The 21,867-nt window shown below is 44.2% G+C and overlaps 1 protein-coding gene across 3 annotated transcripts in view; it reads left to right on the top strand.

Annotated features, from left to right (window-relative positions):
* ENPP6 (ectonucleotide pyrophosphatase/phosphodiesterase 6) overlaps positions 1-21,867 on the top strand; it is a 100,275-nt gene that overhangs the window by 59,290 nt on the left and 19,118 nt on the right. For all 3 annotated transcript variants that reach the window (XM_049704171.1, XM_004281739.3, XM_049704170.1), the window contains exons 3-6: positions 8,773-8,884; positions 13,431-13,572; positions 14,732-14,911; positions 17,442-17,579. In XM_049704171.1, coding sequence (XP_049560128.1) covers positions 8,773-8,884; positions 13,431-13,572; positions 14,732-14,911; positions 17,442-17,579 — 572 coding nt within the window. The remainder of the gene's footprint in view (positions 1-8,772; positions 8,885-13,430; positions 13,573-14,731; positions 14,912-17,441; positions 17,580-21,867) is intronic.

The following is a 21,867-nucleotide window of genomic DNA, read 5'->3' on the forward strand; positions in this document are numbered from 1 at the left end:
AAAAACCCAATTGAGTTGTCAGCTGAAACACTATTTAAACATTTATGATGATAGATCACTATGTGAATGTTGGCATTCAAAGAAGCCATTCAAAGAATTAAATGACAGACTAGTTCTATTTCCATCTACTTATTTATGTAAACAACTTTCTTATCACTTAGATTTAACAAATAGGAATAGAATGGATTCTGAACTTGTCTCATTCTAGAGATCAATCATATTCATCCATGGATATACAAACTGATTTTTTTTTTTTTTGCGGCACATGGGCCTTTCACTGTTGTGGCCTCTCCCACTGCAGAGCACAGGCTCTGGACGCGCAGGCTCAGCGGCCATGGCTCACGGGCCCAGCCGCTCCGCGGCATGTGGGATCTTCCCGGACCGGGGCACGAATCCGTGTCCACTGCATCAGCAGGCGGACTCTCAACCACTGCGCCACCAGGGATGCCTACCAACTGATTTTTAAAAGCATCCTATTCCTTTCATTATGAGATACATTTCCAATAAAATGTAACTTTTTATTTTAAAAGATCATTTATTGAAATTTGGGGTTCCACTGGTACAATGACTGGCAAAGCTACTTTGAAACAACTCTTCTCGCCAGCAACAACTGAAAACGCTGCTGGACTCTGTGTGCGTGTGTGTGTGTGCGTGCGTGCATGCACGCGCACACAGTGTGATGGATCAGAGACAGACTAAGACCTAGAGAACAAGGTGTATCTGGAAATTGGCACCATGTCTCCCCTGCATTTAAACACTGATCGCAGAAACAGCAGCTGAGAGACTAAGAAACTGAACTGAGGTTTTGACAGAATCACAGGATGGGGGAAATGACAAAAATTGGAGTTCATGGGCCACCAAGCAGAAGAGATCTAGTAAACATCCTAGACTTTCAGCTGGGACAATAAAGGACAATGCCCTTGGAGTAAGAAGGAGCTAGAAGTAAACTAGGGGTGAAACCCTCTGGAGGACTGAAGCCTTCATAAAACCCAAGCTGAGCTTCGAGTCGTCTTAATCCCTGACTAACTCCACTCTGGGTTAAGATGGTCTGCCTGTAGCCTAGGTGCCCTTCATAAGCGAAAGCCTGTGCTCTCCAGAAAAAGATAACGACATATGGAGTGTCAAATGATATCTGCAGTTTTTTGTATACAATATGCAGCATTCCCAGAATATGGGAAAACAAGTCCTGACTGGAAGCTCAGGAGAAATAAACAGGCAAGTCTTGACTGAAAAATCAAGAGGAAAACAGTAGACAATAGACTCAGACCCACTGGTCCAGATACTGATACGACTTTAAAGAGAGCTATGATAAAAGAACTAAATGACAAAATGGAGACCTGCAGTAGTAAACTAGAATCTTTTTTAAAAGGTGAACTCTATAACTGAAGACAGCTCTCCAGCTGAAATAGGCAAAAAGATAAAAAAGGCAGAAAAGAATGTCTGAGACACATGGGACATAGTGAAAAGGCCACAGAAGGATTAGAGAGAGAAGATGAGACACAAGTAATATTTGAGAGATAAAGTTTGAGAAACAGACAAGTTTCTGAAACAGACAAGAAATAGCAAATCATAGACTCAAGAAGTGCTGTGAAATCCATTAATTTCAGAACTGCTGATACCACAGAAATGAGAAAAACTTAAAAGCAGCAATAGAAAATTGTTCAAAGAAGCAGTGATAAGACTGACAGCTGACTTTCCAACAGAAATACTGGAATCCAGAAAGACAATAGAATGATATCCCCAAATGATAAAAGAAAAATAATGATCAGTTCTATATCCAGTGAAAATATCCCTCAAAAATGAAGGCAAGGGACTTTCCAGGTGGTTCAGTGGTTAAGACTCCGTGCTCCCAATGCAGGGGGCCTGGGTTCAATTCCTGGTCGGGGAAATAGATCCTGCGTGCCACAACTGAGACCCAGCATAGCCAAATAAATAAAAAAAATTTTTTTAAAAGGAAGGCAATATAATGACTTTTTCTAGAGACACAACAGTGAGAGAATTTATTGCCACCACGTTTAGAGTGGAGGAAATGCTAAATTCTTAAGGTGGAAGGAAAATTGTCACAAATGGAAGCACAGAGATGGAGGAAGGGATGAAGAGCTACAGAAAGGGTAAACGTGTAGGAAAAACTAAGCTAATAATAATAGTAGTAATAATAATTTTTAGATTAAAAACCCATATGGAATGGAAATACATGACAACAGAAGCACAGAAGGTAGGAGAAATGTAAAATTCAAAATTAAAGTGTTTAAATGTCTTTGCATTGCCTGGGAAGTTGTGGGAGTGCAAATTTATATTAGATTTCGATTGACCAATATTTCAATTTTTAAAAATCATCTCTAGGGCACTATTCCAGAAAGAGATTAATTAAAATATACAAATAGCAAGGCGATAGAGGAGAGGAAAAGGAGCAATAATAATCATACATACATAATCCAAAAGGAATTAAGAAAGGAGAGAAAAACTGTCAAATGTGTAATGAATACAAGACATGTATTTAGGTGGCTGATTTAAACATAAAAATTTCCTTAAGTACATTGCAAGTCAACGTTTATTGTTTTTTACTAATATTTCATTAAATACTCCAATTAATCTGAATGAGTCTATTTATATAAAGTTCAAAAGCAGGTAAAACTAATCTACAGTGTTAGAATAGTGTTTACACTTGGAAGAACAGTGACTAAAAGGGGGCACGAGAAGGTGCCTGTATGTGAAGGTTATGTTCTGTTTCCTGATCTGGGTGCCGGCTACACAGCTGCATTTACTTTGTCAGGATGAACAGTACACTTATCATTTATTCACTTTGTATGTATCTATGTTAAACTTTAATAGAAATTCACATTTAAAACAACTATCAGACTGGATAAGAGCAAAAACTAATATATGCTGCTTATAAAAGGTGTACATTAAATGTAAGTATGCAGAAAAGTTGAAAGTAATAGCATTTTTAAAAGACATAGCACACACTCACCAAAGGAGAGCTGGTGCAGCTATAACATCAGTTGGTGCAGACTCTAAGCTTACACTATTTTTAAGATAAAGAAAGACAGTTCACGTTGATATAAAGTTCAATCTCCCAAGAAGTTGTAATAATTCTAAATTTTCATGCTCCTAATTATACAATCTCAAAATAAATAAAGCAAATATTGATAAAACCAAAAGGAGAAATGGGTAAATTCACAATGATAATAAGTTCTAAGACATCTTTCTCAGTAACTGATAATATAAGAAAATAAAAAAATAGAAGGATACAGAAAATTTATGAAGCATAATTAACATATTTACCTAATTGATATTACTAGAACACTGTACCCAACTACCACTAAATACACATTATTCTCAAGTACACATGGAACATTTGTCAAAAATGACCATATTTTAGCCATAAAGCATTTCTCAACAAATGGGAACTGTATGAAATCATACAGAATGTGTTCTCCGACTACAGTGTAATTAAAGTATAATCAATAATAAAAAGAAAAATTTCAATTCTATATACTTGGAAAATAACCAGGGACTTCTAAATAACTCATGGTTCAAAGAAGAAGTAACTATGGGTATTTGGATTGTGGGATGCAAGTAAAGTCATTCTTAAATGGAAATTAATAGTTATACATCCAAGTGATGACAAGGGTGGAGTAACAAAGTCTCATATCGTGCCAGGAGGAGCAAATTAATACAGCAACTTTGAAAACCTATTTGGCATTATCTGATAAAGGTGAACATATGCATACCCCAAATCTAGCAATTCTACTCCTACACATATTACAACAGAAATGCATACCTAAGTGCATCAAAGAACATGTACAAGAATGTTTATATTAGCATTATTCATAATTTTTAAAAACTGGATATTCATACAATAGAACTTTTGTGTCTTAATGGGTATATTAGAAGGAAGTTGGAAGTTATCACTAAAAATATGTTTTTGGTTTCTTATTACAAAAATAACAGATATTTATTTTAGGAAAGTTAGTTCAATTCAATAAGCAATAATAAGAATATAAAAGTCAGCTATGATCCTTCTGTATCAGTTGTGAACTATCTACTGCAAGTTTTAGAAAACCTAGCCAACAGTGACTAAACATATAGGAATTTATTTGTATCACATAAGAAGTATGTACTTTATGTGGTTCAGCTGTTTAACAATGTCATTTTAAAAACCTAGGCTCTTTTGATCCTTCTGCTCTATATTAGCATATTAACTTTTTCCCTTCATGCTTGTTGACTCATGGTTTCAGAATGGTTGCTGCCGGTCCAGGGATCATGTCCTTACAACCTACATTCCAAACTGCAGAAGAAGAAAAGAGGTAGCGCTAGCAACTCATGTTAATTTTTTCATATCAAAGCAAAGCCTCCCACTCGAAGCATCTCAGCAGATCTCAATGCCAGTAGTGAGTCACATGACCATTCCTACTCACAAGGGACCCTGGGCAGATGAGAAAGCTTTCCTCTTTCTTTAGTAAGGGATGGAAAGGAAGAAAGAAGTTCAGAATGGCTTCAGTTTAGCCGAAAAAAGTCTACCAAGGCAGCCACACAAATTTTACCCTGTCATATTTTGTTATATTCACTTCCACTCTTTCTTAGACATAAATACGCTTTTTAAAAAAAATAAATTTATTTATTTATTTTTGTCTGCATTGGGTCTTCATTGCACGCAGGCTTTCTCTAGTTGCAGTGAGCGGGGACTACTCTTCATTGCAGTGTGTGGGCTTCTCACTGCGGTGGTTTCTCTTGCTGCGGAGCACCAGCTCTAGGCACGCGGGCTTCAGTAGTTGTGGCGCACGGGCTTAGTTGCTCCATGACATGTGGGATCTTCCCGGACCAGGGCTCGAACCCATGTCCCTTGCATTGGCAGATGGATTCTTAACCACTGCACCACCAGGGAAGCCCTAAATATGCTTTAAGTATTTACAAAAATGAGATCATCCTTCACAAACTATTTACTAGCCTTTTTTCACTTAAAGTAGTATGGCAGTAAATACAAATGGCGTAATAATTGTATATGCCTGCATGGTATTTCATTATTTGGATGTGCTGTAATTTAACCATACCTTTATTACCAAATGTTTAAATTGCTTCTTAATTTTATATTCTAAATAATATTGTAAAAAAGGTGCTTGTATATACAAATTTATTTTCTTAGAATGTGTTCTCTGAAGTGGTTTTCAAGGAAAAGCATGTATACAATAAAAATTATATAAATATTGCCAAACATTGCCACTCTGGAGGAGAGTGACCCAGAAACCCACTCCTAGCTGTGTGCCTCATATTGGTGTTTTTCAAACACTGGTCTTGATTCATAACGGACAGTGACATCAATTTGTGGATTGTTAACCAGTGTTTTAAAAAACCCACCTAAAACAGAATAGAATAGAATAAAGTATTAGCATGCTTTGCTCATATTTTAGTGAAACTTCTGTTTCCTGTGTGAGAGTGTGTGTCCTGTACTGTGTCATGAAGCAAAATGAGTATTTTGCCAAGGGTTACAGACAAAATTTTTTTTAAATGTTCCCATAGAGAAACACTCATGCATGCCTCCTGATTTCCCCCACTCATTTAAAATTTCTGTTTGTTGTTAACTGCCTTGATAAGAAGTTCTATAACAGTAACAGATTATAGCGGTGACGGCAGCGCTCCTGATTTGCTTCGGACCTAAATGAAAATGTGTCCCATGAAGTTTTTTTTTTTTTAAGATTTATTATTTATTTATTTATTTATTTTATTTAGTTTTGGCTGCATATGGTCTTAGTTGCAGCACGCAGGATCTTCGTTGAGGCATGTGGAATCTTTCGTTGTGGTGCCCGGGCTTCTCTCTAGTTGTGGCGTGTGGGTTTTCTCTTCTCTAGTTGTGGCTCACGGGCTCCAGGGTGCGTGGGTTCTGTAGTTGTGGCGCACGGGTTCTAGTTGAGGCGTGTGAGCTCAGTAGTTGTGGCACGCGGGCTTAGTTGCCCCGCGGCATGCGGGATCTTAGCTCCCTGACCAGGGATTGAACCTGCGTCTCCTGCACTGTAAGGCATATTCCTTACCACTGGACCTTCAGGGAAGTCCCCCCATGAAATTTCGAAATGTAGAATTTTCACTGTTAATAACTAGCCTGTCAGTGAAGTTTTCATTTCCTCTTTACATCGTTTCATAAAGGTTTTCTTTTTTATTTATAAGGAGTTGGATTTATTTTTAGTTAACTGTTATAATTAATTTATAGTTTTATTACCTGTGGTCAGATAATATGCATTGTGCTGTATAATTTCTACTTTTTTGGAAGTTAATGCGATTTTCTTTGTGGATGAGGATATGATCAGTTTTTCCAACTTTTGTGTTTTTATAACAATTCCATTCTTATAAGAATTCTTTAATAATAATTATGTATATTTGTGTATATTTATGGTATATAAATACTCATTTACATTCTAAACTATTAATGTGGATTTGTAGCTGTTTCAGGCTTTTGAGACCATAATCAACTTGAATACTATTGAGAGAGCTGATTTTTTGGTTTACTTTTTGGGGGGTTTATTTGGTCTATTCTTTTATATCTAACCTTGCTGTGTCATTTTACCTAACCTGTAAATTTTAAAAATAGTTTATAGTTACTTCATGTTGACATTCTTGTAGAGTGTAACCCATTCACATTTATTTTGAATGTATTTGATTTTCTCTTTTATTATGCTTTCAATATTAGGGCTTCCTAGATATTTCCCTTTTATTTTTTCTTTTCATGTACTTTGATATTTGATTAATTTTGTATGCTTCTTTTTCTTCCTTTAGTGATTTGGAAGTTATGCATATAACTTTCTTCTGTATATTCCAAACTTTTAAATCAATGTCTAGAATGAACACTATATATTGACCATCCCTTCCCTCCAACAACAATGAAAATGCTTTTCCTTTCCTTTTTGGTTAAATAATTGGGAACTTTAGATCCAGGTTATTACATTAAACATTTTTTTAAAATATGCACCTTATTTTTCAATAAAATATTTCCACATAACTACATTAATATTACTAATACTTAACTATATTTTGTGATTTCATCATTTACTGCTATTTATTTTAAAACCCTATCTTATTCGTTCTTGGGTTCTTTTATTTTGACTTATTTCTCGATTAGCTTGAGTAAATCTTAATAGTATGGAAAAATGTCTGTCTGTCCTTAATGTCCATAATGTCTGTCCTTGCATGTCTGAATTCGTCAGATACTGTTTTAAAAGAATACCTAACGTTTTGGAGTCAGATAAAACTAGATTCAAATGTTAGCTCTTCCTCATTATTGCCCTGAGACAATGGGGAAGTCTCTTCACCTTTTTTTTCTTTTTTTTTTTTGTGGTACGCGGGCCTCTCACTGTTGTGGCCTCTCCCGTTGCGGAGCACAGGCTCCGGATGCGCAGGCTCAGCGGCCATGGCTCACGGGCCCAGCCGCTCTGCGGCATGTGGGATCTTCCCGGAATGGGGCACGAGCCCGTGTCCCCTGCATCGGCAGGCGGACTCCCAACCACTGCGCCACCAGGGAAGCCCCCTCTTCACCTTTTTGACTCAGTTCCTCCTGTGTAAAATGAAGGCACCATCAGCTATTTCATAGGATTCGTAAGGATCATACCAAGTGTAAGTGGGAATCATTTTCTCTGGGCTACAAAAAAGCTCACCATCTGGCCTCCAGACCCCCTTGCCTGGGAACGTTACCGTGCTTGCTGTTCTACACACACACCTTACTGTTTCTCACTTTGAACTTTGCTTCCACTGCTCTCTTTGCTTGGACGTCCCTTTCTTCCCACTTCTAACCCCAACGCATGGGCCAGACACAGTCTGTAAGACTGAGTCCAACACGGGGATTTGAGGAAAGCTTCCAGAAGGAAATAATATCTGCATTAAATGTGCCTCGTCTGAGTCCCCTCACCACCCAGTAAATGTGCACTTCACTTTAGACTTCAACTATTACATTGTTTGCACGGAATCCTCCTCCTACTAGGCTAGATTCTGGGATGCCACAGGATGGAGCAAACACAATTAGAGTTAAATACACCACTATGTCTGAACGTAGTGACTAGTTCATAGTAGGTGCCCAGTAAATACACCCAACTAACAAACTGAGACTGGCACGTTCCTCTGCTGCCCTATTTTCTGATAAGGAGGTTGGATGTCTCTTCCTCGGGGCAACCATTTCAACTTGTTCAGGGGCCTGGGGCAGAAAAGCTGAAGCCACAGCAGCTCCCAACATCTGAATTCTTTCATTCTTTTACTTCATTTTGGGAGAGGTAAGGGGACAGCTCAGGACCCTTGCTTTAACTCAGTGATTTTTAGACTTGCCCATCAGTGCAGTACTTCTGAGCCCAGCTAGACTAGTGAAGTCTTTATTTTCTTATTCCCAGGCTAATCAGATATTAACCTCATACTTGGTTCTAGAATAGGCAAAGGTGCACTAGAAGAATTAGTAGTTATAAAAAATCTATAGAAAAAAGTTTCAATTGAGACATTCTGTGTACTAATTAATTTTTGTTATTGTTGTTTCAAATTGGGAAAGACAACCATTAACCAATTTTTGCCAGTCCCTGTCATGAGACACCAGTGCTGTATAGGAAAGACGTTTAAGAGCCTCTGCTCCAGTTAAACAAAATTAGAATTAAATACACCACTTATCAACAATACATTCTTTTATTTCATGAAAAGGAACAAAAATTTTTGTTTTGACAAATGGTATTTGCTTCCTAAAATAGGCTCATCACCCTACCTTGATTATTGAAGAAAGTAACCATTTACTGTCTTTTTCCTTCTTAGGCTGTGAGGTTGAGATTCTTGGTGTCAGACCTACTTACTGCCTAGAATATAAAAATGTCCCAACGGATATCAATTTTGCCAATGCAGTCAGCGATGCTCTTGACTTCTTCAAGTAAGTGTCCCAAATTCTTAGCCATGCCACTGTTCTTCCTGTTTCCAGGACCAATAATGAATGCTAAAGTGGATTAAGAAGGCTTGGTATAGGTGAAGTATGTCTCAGAGAGGTAGTGAGCCTCTCACACGGTGATTGCAACCCTCTAGTAGAGGATGATTGTGTGTTGAGTAATTTTAGGTAGGGGCACCCTTTGGAAACGTTGAATTGAGAGCAAGGAAGTCCCCAGGGGTTTAGGACTTTCTTCTTTGTGTTGATGGAAAATAGAGAAGCAATGTGAATGTCAGCATTTCTCTAATCATGATATAGTGAATGCCTGACTCTCCAAAGATATAAGTTTTTGACAAAAGAAGGAAGATCTTTGGTGGAATAAGTTTGGAAAAATTGCCTACTCTGCCATCTTCTTGGAAATGTACAAAGCCTATTAGCATATTAGTACCTTTTTTTTTAGAACCTTTTTTTTTTTAGAACCTTTTTTTTTTTCTCTTCCACATGGAACTATCACACCCAGTTTGAAAAATGCAGAAATCAGTAATGGTCTGAATAGCACACGAGTGTGTCAGGGAAACTGACTTATTTCTAAGTTTTCAATTTTTTTAAAAAAATGTATGTATTTATTTATTTTTGGCTGGGTTGGGTCTTCGTTGCTGCATGCAGGCTTTCTCTAGTTGCGGCGAGAGGGGGCTACTCTTTGTTGCGTGCACAGGCTTCTCATTGCGGTGGCTTCTCTTGTTGTGGAGCATGGGCTCTAGGCGCGCAGACTTCAGTAATTGTGGCACACGGGCTCAGTAGTTGTGGCTCGCGGGCTCTAGACCGCAGCCTCGGTAGTTGTGGCGCACAGGCTTAGTTGCTCTGCGGCATGTGGGATCTTCCCGGACCAGGGCTCAAACCCGTGACCCCTGCATTGGCGGGCAGATTCTTAACCCCTGCGCCACCAGGGAAGTCCCTCAATTTTTTTTTTAACACTCAGCAACTTCAACCATTCCTTTAACCATTCTCTCTCCCTAATTCTCTCCAACCCACTTCAGTAAGGAAAATTGATGTGACATTGTGAACTCTTTACATTGAAAAGAAATCTGGACAGGATCCTAAGGTGATGGGAGATCTGGGTGTCCCTGAAATCCAGGGTTGGGGGCCCCTTGCAGCTCTCAGGTAATTGGGCCGATGGCCACATGTCCTTCTGGCATGGTTCCTGGGCTGAAAGCTATAAATAGCCAATAACAGATCTGCAGGCGTTTCCACCCATCACTCCTCACCCAACCGCTCCATTACAAATGAGCTGACCAGTGATGGAGACCAGATCCATGTGGAAAACAGCTGGCCACCAAGAATTTGTCAGCTAAACTCCAACAGGCAAGAGCTCTTAGCCCTTGAAGACTCAGGTCCCTCATGAATCAACGAGCTCCAACATAGAAGTCTTTCACAAAAGGCATATGTATAAATCCCCGAATCTCAACCATCACAATTCCAGTGTTCCTGGCATCTGGGGTTGACAGCTTCCTGACACAAAGCCATCAGGTGAATCTGTGAGACTTACTAGCTTTCTGATCGCACGGAGATTTATGAATATGGCAAATAGCCTTAAAGAAACCAGCCCAGTGGCTGCTGTATTAAGGTGAAGTGTCTGAACTGTAGTGACCTGAAAGCATTTCATTGAGCTTCAGTGCAACCAGTAAACCTTGTGAAATTTTTCCCACATACAAGCCCCACCCTGCAAGTGTACACACCTAAACATAGGATGTTCTGTGTGAGCCAGCGCATCTGGGATGCTACAGGCACAAGTACAAAAGGCAGCTAAGTGCGGAGACATATCCGAGGGCATGATTTTGTGGAAAGTTCCATTATGTTCCAACGTGGTGGAGGAAATGCCATCAGTCCCTCAGTGTAATGAACATGGGCCTCAAGAGAGTTTAGGGATATGTATGAAAATGCCATTCCCAAGTTAGGACTTTTCCCTACTGCCTACACACGTGTGGAACCCTTAGTGACTTTCCGTTCTCTGCTGTCTGTAGATGCAGGGGGCATTTGTATTAGTCATTCATACACTAGCGAGTATGAAAGATGGTAATATTATTTGTGAGAAACAAGCATATAATAACTTACCCCAATCCCCATTGTGGAGGAGGGGGACATGGTATTTGTTAAAGAAGGGCCAGTCTGTTTTGTTCTAAAAAGAGAAAAGCACACTTGACTAGCAATTTCCCTTAACTGGAAACCAGCATATCCTCCAAACTGTGAATGAAGTACACCTCAGGGTACGAGAACATCACAGCATCATTAAAAGGTGCGCCCTCTTGGCAAGTATGACCATGGTGAAGGAAGACGCCAGGCTGAACCTTCTCTGGAACCGACCCCCGTGTAGTGAATGGAGTCGGTGTGGACATTCAAAAGCCCGGGCTGGTGGAGTCAAGTGTTCTGACCCTGGACGTGGGAAGTTCACATTTCCAGTCCTAGCCATGTCTCAGAGGTCCGTGAGGCCTAGAATCCTTTTTGGCCTATTTCCTCATCTGCAAATGCTTTTCTCTAGGGACACTTTTCATCTCAGATCCAGAATCTGGAGGCACATCCAAGCCACAGACATAGAGCTCATGCCGAGAAATGAAAGGGACTCAGTTTCACTGCTACCTTTGCCTTGTCTCACGCCCCACTTTCTTGGGGTTGGTGGGATTCTTATAGCAGAGTAAGAACCACTTCCACATGGTCATTTGGGTAGCAGAATGTTTCCCCATTGGTGCGGGCTGTTGCATTCTCTCAGAGTATCTGGGTCAGGGTGTTGGAGCTCCACCTGAGTCTCAGTGCTGGCTCCACTTCTCACGAGCTGTGTGACGTGGGCAACAGTACTGAACTCTCTGTTTAACGTATTCCTGCCTGATAGGGTTGCTGTGAGGATGAATTATGATAATGCATGAAAAGCCCTCAACGTAGTGCCTGACCTAGAATAACTATGATTTATTGAGCACTTACTATTATTATACCTTCAGCTGACAGTTACAGAGCTCCTCCTGTATGCCAGACCCTAGGCTGAGCTGAGACACAGGGAGAATGAATGCATCCCAGGGTGAGAAACCCCACAATTTAGAGGGGAGGGAAGGACACATAAATGGGCAATTACAGCACAGTGTGAAAAATCACAACCCAGAGATGAACCAGGAAAGCCGTGGGAGTGCCCAGGAGGGCCACCCAACTGAGCCTGGGCATCAGGGATGCTTCCTGGAAGAAGCACCGTCTTCCTGAGACCGGAAGGATGGGCGGGGTTGTGCAAACCACGCTCTGGAACTACTGTGAGGTTCTTTTTCCCCTTCTGTGGATTGCAAGGCCCAAGGCACCACAGGCGCTAAGGATACACGTTCTCTCCTTCCAAGTGTCGGGGGAGACCACACCAGGAGAGACCAGGCCGCCTCACTTGTGTGTTTGTTTAAATAGAGTTTTTCAAGAGAAATAAGGCAGTCCGCCAAGGGGATTAGTTATTAACCCTTAAAGTCCACACAAAGGAGTTAGCCTTCATTCCTTTTCCACTGCTTCCTCTTCTGTCAGTCGCTGTTACTGCTGCCCGCACCATCCCCGTCATCAGCATCACTGCTCTGTTCGGGTGCTTTGGGGACGTTGTGGGCAGGGCAGTCACAGCGGGAAGCTGTGCGCTGTGTGGAGGAGGGGGTACATCGCACAGTGTTTTCTCCCCCCACCCGACTCCCTCAGCCTCCTACTCCAGGTTTGTCACTAGTTCCCACTCAGTCTCAGCTTCGCACGGAGGGTTAAATAGTTGGATTTTTACCACCGGTACTCTGGCCGAGGGGGGCATTTTTCCGGGATGCAGAAAGTGTGGTCAGTGCTAGAATTCACCCTGTGCCCACCCTGGAGCTGACCCTTCCTGGGTCCCCAGAGACGTCAGGCCCTGAACACAAACACAGACCTGTCTGCCTCCTGCAAGGTTGCCTGGTAAAGCTTGTTCTTATTCTTGCGGGTCAGTGAAACCTACAGTCTAGTGTTCTATTTAGAGGCTCCCTCGAAGACCAGCAATAATGGAGGAGACTTTTTTTTTTTAACATTTTTATGGAAGAATAATTGTTTTACAACGGTGTGTTAGTTGCTGCTGTATAACAAAGTGAATCAGCTATACGTATACATATATCCCCACATCCCCTCCCTCCTGCGTCTCCCTCCCTCCCCCTGTATCCGAGGAGACGTTTTTTGAATGATTGCTTCTCTTTTCTCTGAGCTTCTGGTGACAGCTCGTGGTGAGGGGAGTTATCAGAACTGTCCCCTGCCTGTCGCCACCTCTTCCCACTCCTGGGTCATGCTGAGCTGAGAGGGGAGGTGACCCATAAGCATGCTCTCTGACTTTTGTCACCAGGGTGCCTGGGACTGGCACCTTCTCCAAGGTTCTCTCTCCCTTGGAGAACCCCCTTGTTCTTTTTAAGGTATCGCTGTGCCTGGACCACAGGGCAGGGGCTGGAGGATGCCCATGCCTCCGCCAGGACCGCCGGGTGGGAGGGGGGAAAGCTGGCAGGGCCTCTCTCAGCTCTCACCCTGCCCGCCCCCTCCCCAGGAGCGGCCAGGCGGACCTGGTGGCCATCTACTACGAGCGCATCGATGTGGAAGGCCACCACTATGGGCCCTCGTCGCCACAGAGGAAAGAAGCCCTGAGGGCCGTGGACACCGTCCTGAAGTACATGACCACGTGGATCCAGGTGACCGAAAACCAGGCCCACTGGGCTAACCTTCCCTCTGTCCCTCTTCTTCTGTCTCCTTGACTGTCACACCCCTCGACATCTTCCTTCTTACTGCTGAGAGCTGACTGGGCCAGCTCAAGGGTCTGAGGGGTCTCGTTTCTTCACGCAACGCCTCCCCAGGTACCACGACCTCCCTTGTCTTACAGCCAGGCCCGTGGCACTGAAATGACCCAGATCTGCATTACCGCCTGGCTCAGCTGGCGAGATGGCCTGACGCTTTACCAAACCATTCAGTCTGGTAACCAGATTGGTGTGGGTGCGGAACCCAGGCCTGGGTTCTCTCCCTGATTCTGCCACACCCTTACTGAATGACTTTTAGCAAAGTATTATTTTTAAACTTAAAAAAATTTTATTTTTAATTGAAGTATAGTTGATTTACAATGTTGTGTTAGTGTGTTAGTTTCAGGTGTACAGCAAAGTGATTCAGATAGAGAGAGATAGAGATAGATAGATAAATAGATAGATTATATATGGTTCTTTTCCGTTATAGGCTATTACAAGGTATTGAATACAGTTCCCTGTGCCATACAGTAGGTCCTTGTTGTTTTTTATATAAGTAGTGTGTATATGTTAATCCCAAACTCCTAATTTATCCCTCTCCAGCCACTTTCCCTTCGGTAACCATAAGTTTGTTTTCTGTCTGTGAGTCTATTTCTGTCTTTTAAATAAGTTCATTTGTATCATTTTTTTAAATCCCATGTATAAGTGAGATCATATGATATTTGTCTTTGTCTGACTTAAAATATTATTTTTTTAAACTTTTGTGGGGTTAATTTTTCACACGTGTAAAACGGGCGAGTGATAGTTGTATTCCCACACAAGTTGGTTGAAAGACCCAAGAAGGATGAAAACAGAAAGGCTATCTTAAAAGGCTGGAGCCTCGTGTGTATTATGTTAGCGCTAATCGGGCGGGGACTGGCTCTCTCGTTCCCTCCCTGCAGCACTTCTGCTATGATTTTGAACCGTGTCTTATAGGGCAGACAAGCAGATGATTAAATTCAGAACTGGGGAAGAAGGCTTTCTCCTATAACTTGTAGTTGAAAACACCTCTTTGCCAGACAGCTGGTGTAAGAGGGTCCCCCTCTGGGCGCCGTCCTGACTGCCTGTCTCCCCACAGGAGCGCGAGCTGCAGGACGACCTCAACGTCATCATCTTCTCAGATCACGGGATGACTGACATTTTCTGGATGGACAAAGTGATTGAGCTGGATAAGTACATCAGCCTCCATGACCTGCAGCAGGTGAAGGACCGAGGGCCGGTTGTGAGCCTGTGGCCGGCGCCCGGGAAGCATTCTGAGGCAAGACGCGGGGGGAAGGGTGGTGGGGGGAAGGGTGGTGGGGGGACGGGGGCAGAGCACACCCTCAGAGGCCATGACTCTGCGCTGAGTCTGTGTGTAGCTTTAAGGCGGAGGCACAGGGCAGCCTCGGGAGCCGGGACTCCGGTGGCAGATGACCCACCTGACCCCTTCCTCGCCGAGTGACCTCGGTCCAGTGCTTCATCCTCCCGTGTCTTCTATTCTCTGAAGCGGGCACTGAACGTCAGTGGGCACGAAACGAGACGAGGGTGTGCAGTGCCCAGCACGTGGCGCGGGGCCGGTTCGTTCTTGGCCAAAATGCAGCACTTCTTCTGTGCAGCTGGGGACAGCGGAAGCCTGCACAGAAGGCCCTTCTCTGGAGGAAAGCCGCCAGTCTGACCTGTTCTCAGCAGGGACTGGAGAGAAGAAGGCGACGGACGAGCACAGGTTGAGGCCGCGTGTGCCGTGGGTCGGCCCCTTAGCCCGGAGCCACGCGGCCGGCCGGGGTTCAGACCCCCGCACTCAGCAGCCGAGCAGCTCCCTAAGCGGCCCTCCTGCCACCTCTCCACTGCGTGTGCTGACTGACGACACTGTAGCTGCCCTCCTGGGCGGCCGTGAAGCACGGGAAGCAGCTGGGCCCGCTGCAGGGACGATGTGTGTGTCGCCTACGGCGATTACCACCATCCGAGGGGGCGTCCCCACGAGGCCGTGGCGGAGTTCCCACGGCGTGCAGATGGCGTGGGGCAGGGCTCCCGGGGACTTGGCACGCTCGATGACAAGGCCCCTGCTTACCCCTCCCTCCAAACAATCTTTCCCTCCGAGTGGCGGGTAAACCACGCTTTGAAGGTGAAGGAGCGAGTGACCCCGCCGGCTGACTGCTTTGGCCCGTGTGGCCTGGGCATCTCCCAGCACAGGCTCTGGGCCTCTCTCCCCTGGGGGAGGCCTCCACCGCTGCCAGGGGCGGCGCATCGGCAGGGAGATGGGAATCAGCCTCGGCTGGGCCGGCTGCCTGCCCTGCTTCCCCACGGCAGGTGTAGGCTGGGGTCCGGACCTTTTGGCCCAGACAGAGACCTTCCTCCCAGCCCTGACCGCTCCCTCCCACATGAGAGTCCGAGATCTGTGTGTCTGGGGTTGAGGAACTCGGTGCCCGCAGTGCGGCTTCTCCCCAGCCTCGTCCCTTTCCCCCGACGGGTGCCCCCTTTTCTCAGGCTCCACGGTCAGCAAGTGGAGGTGCTGAATATGTTTGCACAGGCTTCTCGTGAACTCCTTAAATATGAAACTGGGAAGAATATTTTACACGTTGGCAGGTCCCACAGTAAATGGCTTCTTGCAAAGAAGTTCTGTTTTCCTGGCAAGGAACGTCATCTGTTATCTCCTATCTGGCACCTAGGGACATGCCGTCTTCAGGATGCTAGAGCATCAACAGCTCACGAGCTGGGAAGAGCTTCTTTCTTCCAATGTGGTGTGTACATCAGGCAGTGCAAGCTGCCTAAAGCAGTTGGTAGATTATTCAGAACTGGGGCTATGTTTGGGTGACACTTTGTCACATGACGGACACAACAGTTTGTGAGGCCCGTTATGTGTCATCAGAGTTTTCACTTATGCAAAATCTTTCTGGTGATGCCCCCTACTTTTCTTAAGAATTATGGATTTTCTTAAGTAGGAAATCATAACTCCTGGGGCCAGTAGAAACTCTCTACTAAACAGCGTAAAGACTAATTATTTTCCAGAGTTGAATCGATAAACTCAATTTTATTATTCAGTTCTACCCAGGAATATATGCCAGCTTTGGCTAAGGGCCAACAAATCAACAACAGCCGGTTGATTTTAATTCTAGCCATAAAGATTTAAGCTGCTGCTAAATATTGGAAAGAGGTACAGGGTTTACATCTTCATCGGAAAATTAGCAGTGTAATTAATGGCAAACAGTCACTAGTATTTTAAAATCAGGCGTAGGGCTTCCCTGGTGGCGCAGCGGTTAAGAATCCGCCTGCCAACGCAGGGGACACGGGTTCGAGCCCTGGTCTGGGAAGATCCCACGTGCCGCGGAGCAACTAAGCCTGTGGGCCACAACTACTGAGCCTGCGCTCTGGAGCGTGCCAGCCACAACTACTGAAGCCTGCGTGCCACAACTACTGAAGCCCGCGCGCCTGGAGCCCGTGCTCCGCGACAAGAGAAGCCACTGCAACGAAGAATAGCTCCCGCTCGCCGCAACTAGAGAAAAGCCCACGCCCAGCAACAAAGACCCAACGCAGCCAAAAATAAATAAAAATAAAATAAATAAATTTATTTAAAAAAATCAGGTGCAGATAGGACATGCTGTAGGTCTAGTCAAAGAATAAATGCTTTTCTTTGATCTTGGTGGTGTTTAACATCAGGCAGACCAACTTCTCATTCACCTTTTTATTTTACTGTAGTATTTTTGACATAAATAAGTTTTTATAAAGTCCTTCCTCTCCTCCAGGTCCAATAAATATTCACATACATTTAAGAGAGAGAATGCAAAACTGGTCATTCTTGGTTATCTTTGCAGATATATAACAAATTGAGAACAGTGGAGCACATGACTGTCTACAAGAAGGAGGCCATCCCGAGCAGGTTCTACTACAAGAAGGGGAAATTTGTCTCTCCTTTGACCTTAGTGGCCGATGAAGGATGGTTCATAACTGAGGTAAATATAAAACATATGACAAGATATTCATTATACAAATTCTATCAAAAGGCCAAAGGTAAACAATTATTTACCTTTTCCACCTGAAAAATTTCGTTTTTGCTTACGTCTCATTTGTTGTATTATTTCCTTCTTTAGAGAATCCAAAGGCTTGGTCAGGTGACTCTGTAGACGCAAACTGGAGACTCCGACCCAGAGCCATGGTTTAGACTTCATGGCTCCAGACTTGCTGTATTTTAACAAATGGGCCTTAACTCAATTACCCAGGCTTACAGTGTAACCTATTCAGTTTAAAGTGGAACAGTTACTGTGAACCAAAGCAATTGCTTTAGGGCAGCGAAAAGCCAGGAGAGGCTCGGCTTTGCTTTCACCTTAAAGGGAAATGATTGGCAGACAAAAGTCCACAGGTCCAGGTCTCTGGTTTGCCAACTTGATTTTACAGAGCTTATCTTGCATTTTGGGCCCAAACCCTAATTGCCTGGTGCCTGGGTGATTTCAGCAGCTTCCTCCTTGCCCACCTGGACTCCAAGCTCACTAGGCCCTTGCATCAGCTCTGATACCCGGCCAGCTGGTAAGGCACCCCACAGGGGAATCTGCAGTCACGTCCTGTTTAGAGTCAGTTCCCAGACAGGGCCTGGATCACCGTCAGTGTGAGTATGAAGCTGGGTTACAAACTGACCAGACTACAGGCTAAAAGAGAGTAGCAGGTGTTGGTACATGAGAGTTGTTGGTTGAGGCCAACAAAGTACAGTCAAATTCGAGGTTGCGCATCTGTAGATTCAACCAACTCTGATCAGAAATATTCAGGGGAAAAAAATCCAGGAATTTCCAAAAAGCAAAACTTGAATATGCTGGATGTTGGCAACCATTTACATCACATTTTCATTGTATTTACAACTATTTACAAAGCATTTCATTGTATTAGGTATCATAAGTAATCCAGAGATGATTTAAAATATACAGGAGGATGTGTGTAGTTATATGCAAATACTGTGCTGTTTTGTATAAGGGACTTGCGCATCTACAGATTTTGGTATCCGAGGGGATCCTGGAAACAATCCCCTGTGGATACCGAGGGACGGCTGTATAAGGCCTAAGAGTGGTATTTAATCTGCCAGAGTGAGGGCAGGTGGCGATCGGCAGAAATACCGATCAGGCAAAATGAGTGGACATCTAGCGACCCAGGTGTGGAAAACGGGGATTCCCTGACGTAAACTTCAGTCGTTCGGGAGGACTGAGCTGTTCCTGTGGGCTCTCAGACCAGAGAAGCAGCTGGTCGCTGAGGAAACAAAGCAGAACTGGTCAGAAATGTCAGCTGCGCTGTCCGCGGCCAAGCTGGGTCCTCATCAGCAGACTTCGGCTTCCTATGCCATGTGATTTTGGAAGTTTCCAAGAAGGTCCCTCTGCCCCCTAGCGCTCTCTCCTCTAAGCGCACTAACGCTTCTGGTCACTTTATCACACGCCGTTTGAAGTTCACCAGGAGTGAGGTTATTCTAGGCTCCCAGCATTTTCATCTCCAGTGGTTTTCTTAGGACTTTGCACTGAACACACGTGCAGTCAGGTGGGCCACCTGACTGGGTGCCTCTTCAATTTTATTCCATAAAGCCAACTTCCCAAGCCGTACAAAAGGGCTTACATTTTGCAACTTGTTCCATTTAGAATATTCTGGTAAAATTGTTTTAAGTTTTTAAAAGCAAATCGATGCTGAGGGTTAATCCACAGTTAACTGTCACTCATTTCTCTGTAGGACTATGTACTTCTATTGTTTACTTTCTCACATTTAGCTGAAATCAGCCACATTGAGAGGCTGGTCCATGGCAGGGAGGGAGATTATAAGAGTACAGAGGTGATTTGAGATAATTTATGGAAAAACTGGCTTACATAGGGAGAGTGGCAAAGCCAGAGGGTGTCATGAAGACAGTGGGCAACTCACGAGGAGCCATCTCAATTCCTCCAGGAGGGGTGGACAGTCACCAGGGAAGTTGCTCCAGCCGTCAGTGCTGTCAGAGAAGGTTCAGTCTGGAAGTATCTGAACTGTCAATACAGTATCTTGGCATTAGCACATCTAGCAAGACGATGCACGTTTTCCCAATGAGTGATTAAAACACAGTGATGGGGAAACTTGGGGTATCAGTCAAGATGCTCTTGGTTATAAGTCATACACCACTTGAATAAATGGGTTAAATAATAAAGATTCATTATCCCACATAACTAGAAGTTTAGAGGTAAGAAGTTCCAGGGTGGTTCATCCAGCAACTCGATATCAAGGCCCCGAGTCAGTTCTTCTGCAGTTCTTTTGGCTTTCCCTTCAGAGCACAAGATAACTGCTGTAGCTCCAAGCATCCCATCCTTCGGTTCATCCCAAAGCAGGAAGGCAGGGATGTGGCTTCTTCTTGTACATCTCATACTTTTATTAGGGAGCAAAATATATATCCCACCTTGAATTAAGTGTCTCCTGCTTACTGTTTCTGCATTGTGGACGTTATCCCAATTTTACTGAGTTAAGTGAGGCTCAGAGTTTTAAATGTCTTGACTAAGGTCCCAGACAAAGAATTACAACCCAGATGTAACCGTTAAGCACGAAGTCCATCCAGTTCTCCAAAGAGCCTTCAAATCTTCCACTAAAATGTTCAAGGTATTTCTGATTTCGTGGATTGGAATTATGGACTCACCCTTCTGATTCCTAGTGGGGTCTGGAGATAAGTCTCAGCTCCTTCACAAAAGTTCTAACGTTGGCATTCATTGTTTTCTTGCTTTTGTCACAAGGCAAAAAAACTCTTCCTAACCAGCCCTCTCCTTTCCTCTCACCAACATGGGAGATTTGCACATACTTGAACCAGAATTTTCTTATTTGTGAAAATGATTTTTCTAATGCAAGACTCAAGCGTCGGGTGTCAAGTGGTTGGATCCCAACGTACTTCATGCTCTCCTGACCTGCTCTCCACACCTGTACTCAGTGGGTTCTGGTACCATCAATAGCCCAATAAACCGTCAGTAGAACCCAGAGTGCCTTCTCCTTCCTGACTCCCGCCTGTTTTTTAAGCCCAACTCAAATACCATCTCTTCCATGAAATACCCAGCTCTTCCCTAATTTCCTCCATCTTGGAATCTCACAAAACCCTGAATCACTCCCCAGGTGCTGCACTTGTCTGTCTGCTTTTGAACTCTTCCTTCCTGGGGTGGAAGTTCCCTGAGGGCAGGTCTGTGGCATCTTGACCTTCGTTTTCCTCTGTGGAGCCTAGTACATGGCAGAAACTCGGTACATGTTTGTGATATATGAATTAAGAGATGAATTCATAAATATTGAGACAGTTGGTTCTTGATTACTCGTTGACAGGTTGTTTATTTTGTAGGTTAGTACATCAATGACCAAGTAGACAGAGAGGAAAGCTGAGTCAGGCCTTTAACTTTGGCTAATTATTGGTAGCCCTAGAAGAGATTTCAACAGGTAAAAAGGTGTTGAAACCACTAATGGCAATTGTCCTAGCTTCCGTTAGCCCACAGCTGGAGCCCAAGGGCGGGCGGATACATCAGCTCTCCCCAGGCCCTACTCAGCTCCAGGGGCTAATTCCTGCGGCCTCTCCTGAACAGTGTCCACTTCATGCCACTGTGCTCAAAAAGTCAGCCAGTTGCAGCCGGAAGCTGGTGAAAGACCGTGAGACAGGGCGCTTCATCGTTGATCTTCTGGGCTCTCGTCTGAGTGGAGGGAAATGCGGCAAATTCAGGCCCAAGCTTCCAAGGGAGGCCCGAATTTGTCTCCAGAGGAAAGATTTACTTTGAAAATTGGCAAAGGATATGAAATGCCGGGCTCAATTCTAAGGCCTGGGGTTGAATGGCAGTTAGGCCCGAACCCAAAATATTTGGGGAAATCAAGACAAGCTGGAGAATGTGGCTTCTGAGTTTTAGTGGCAGCTGGAGCGGTTTCGTCCAGGCGCAAGTAATGGAGCTTCAGGAAGCTGGTGTTGGGGGCTGGAAGCTGCTTGCTTTCTGGGGGTGACTAGGGTCATTGGTATGCACTGTCGGAGAGCACACGGACGCCCTCCTCACTGTTGTCACGCTTCAGTAAACATGGTCCAGGGGGAGAAAAGAATAAAAGAAAGCCCATCGGGCTTCCCTGGTGGCGCAGTGGTTGAGAGTCCGCCTGCCGATGCAGGGGACACGGGTTCGTGCCCCGGTCCGGGAGGATCCCACACGCCGCGGAGCGGCTGGCCTGTGAGCCATGGCCGCTGAGCCTGTGCGTCCGGAGCCTGTGCTCCGCAACGGGAGAGGCCACCACAGTGAGAGGCCC

Source organism: Orcinus orca, chromosome 21, assembly GCF_937001465.1.
Source record: "Orcinus orca chromosome 21, mOrcOrc1.1, whole genome shotgun sequence".
Taxonomy (NCBI): Eukaryota; Metazoa; Chordata; class Mammalia; order Artiodactyla; family Delphinidae; genus Orcinus; species Orcinus orca.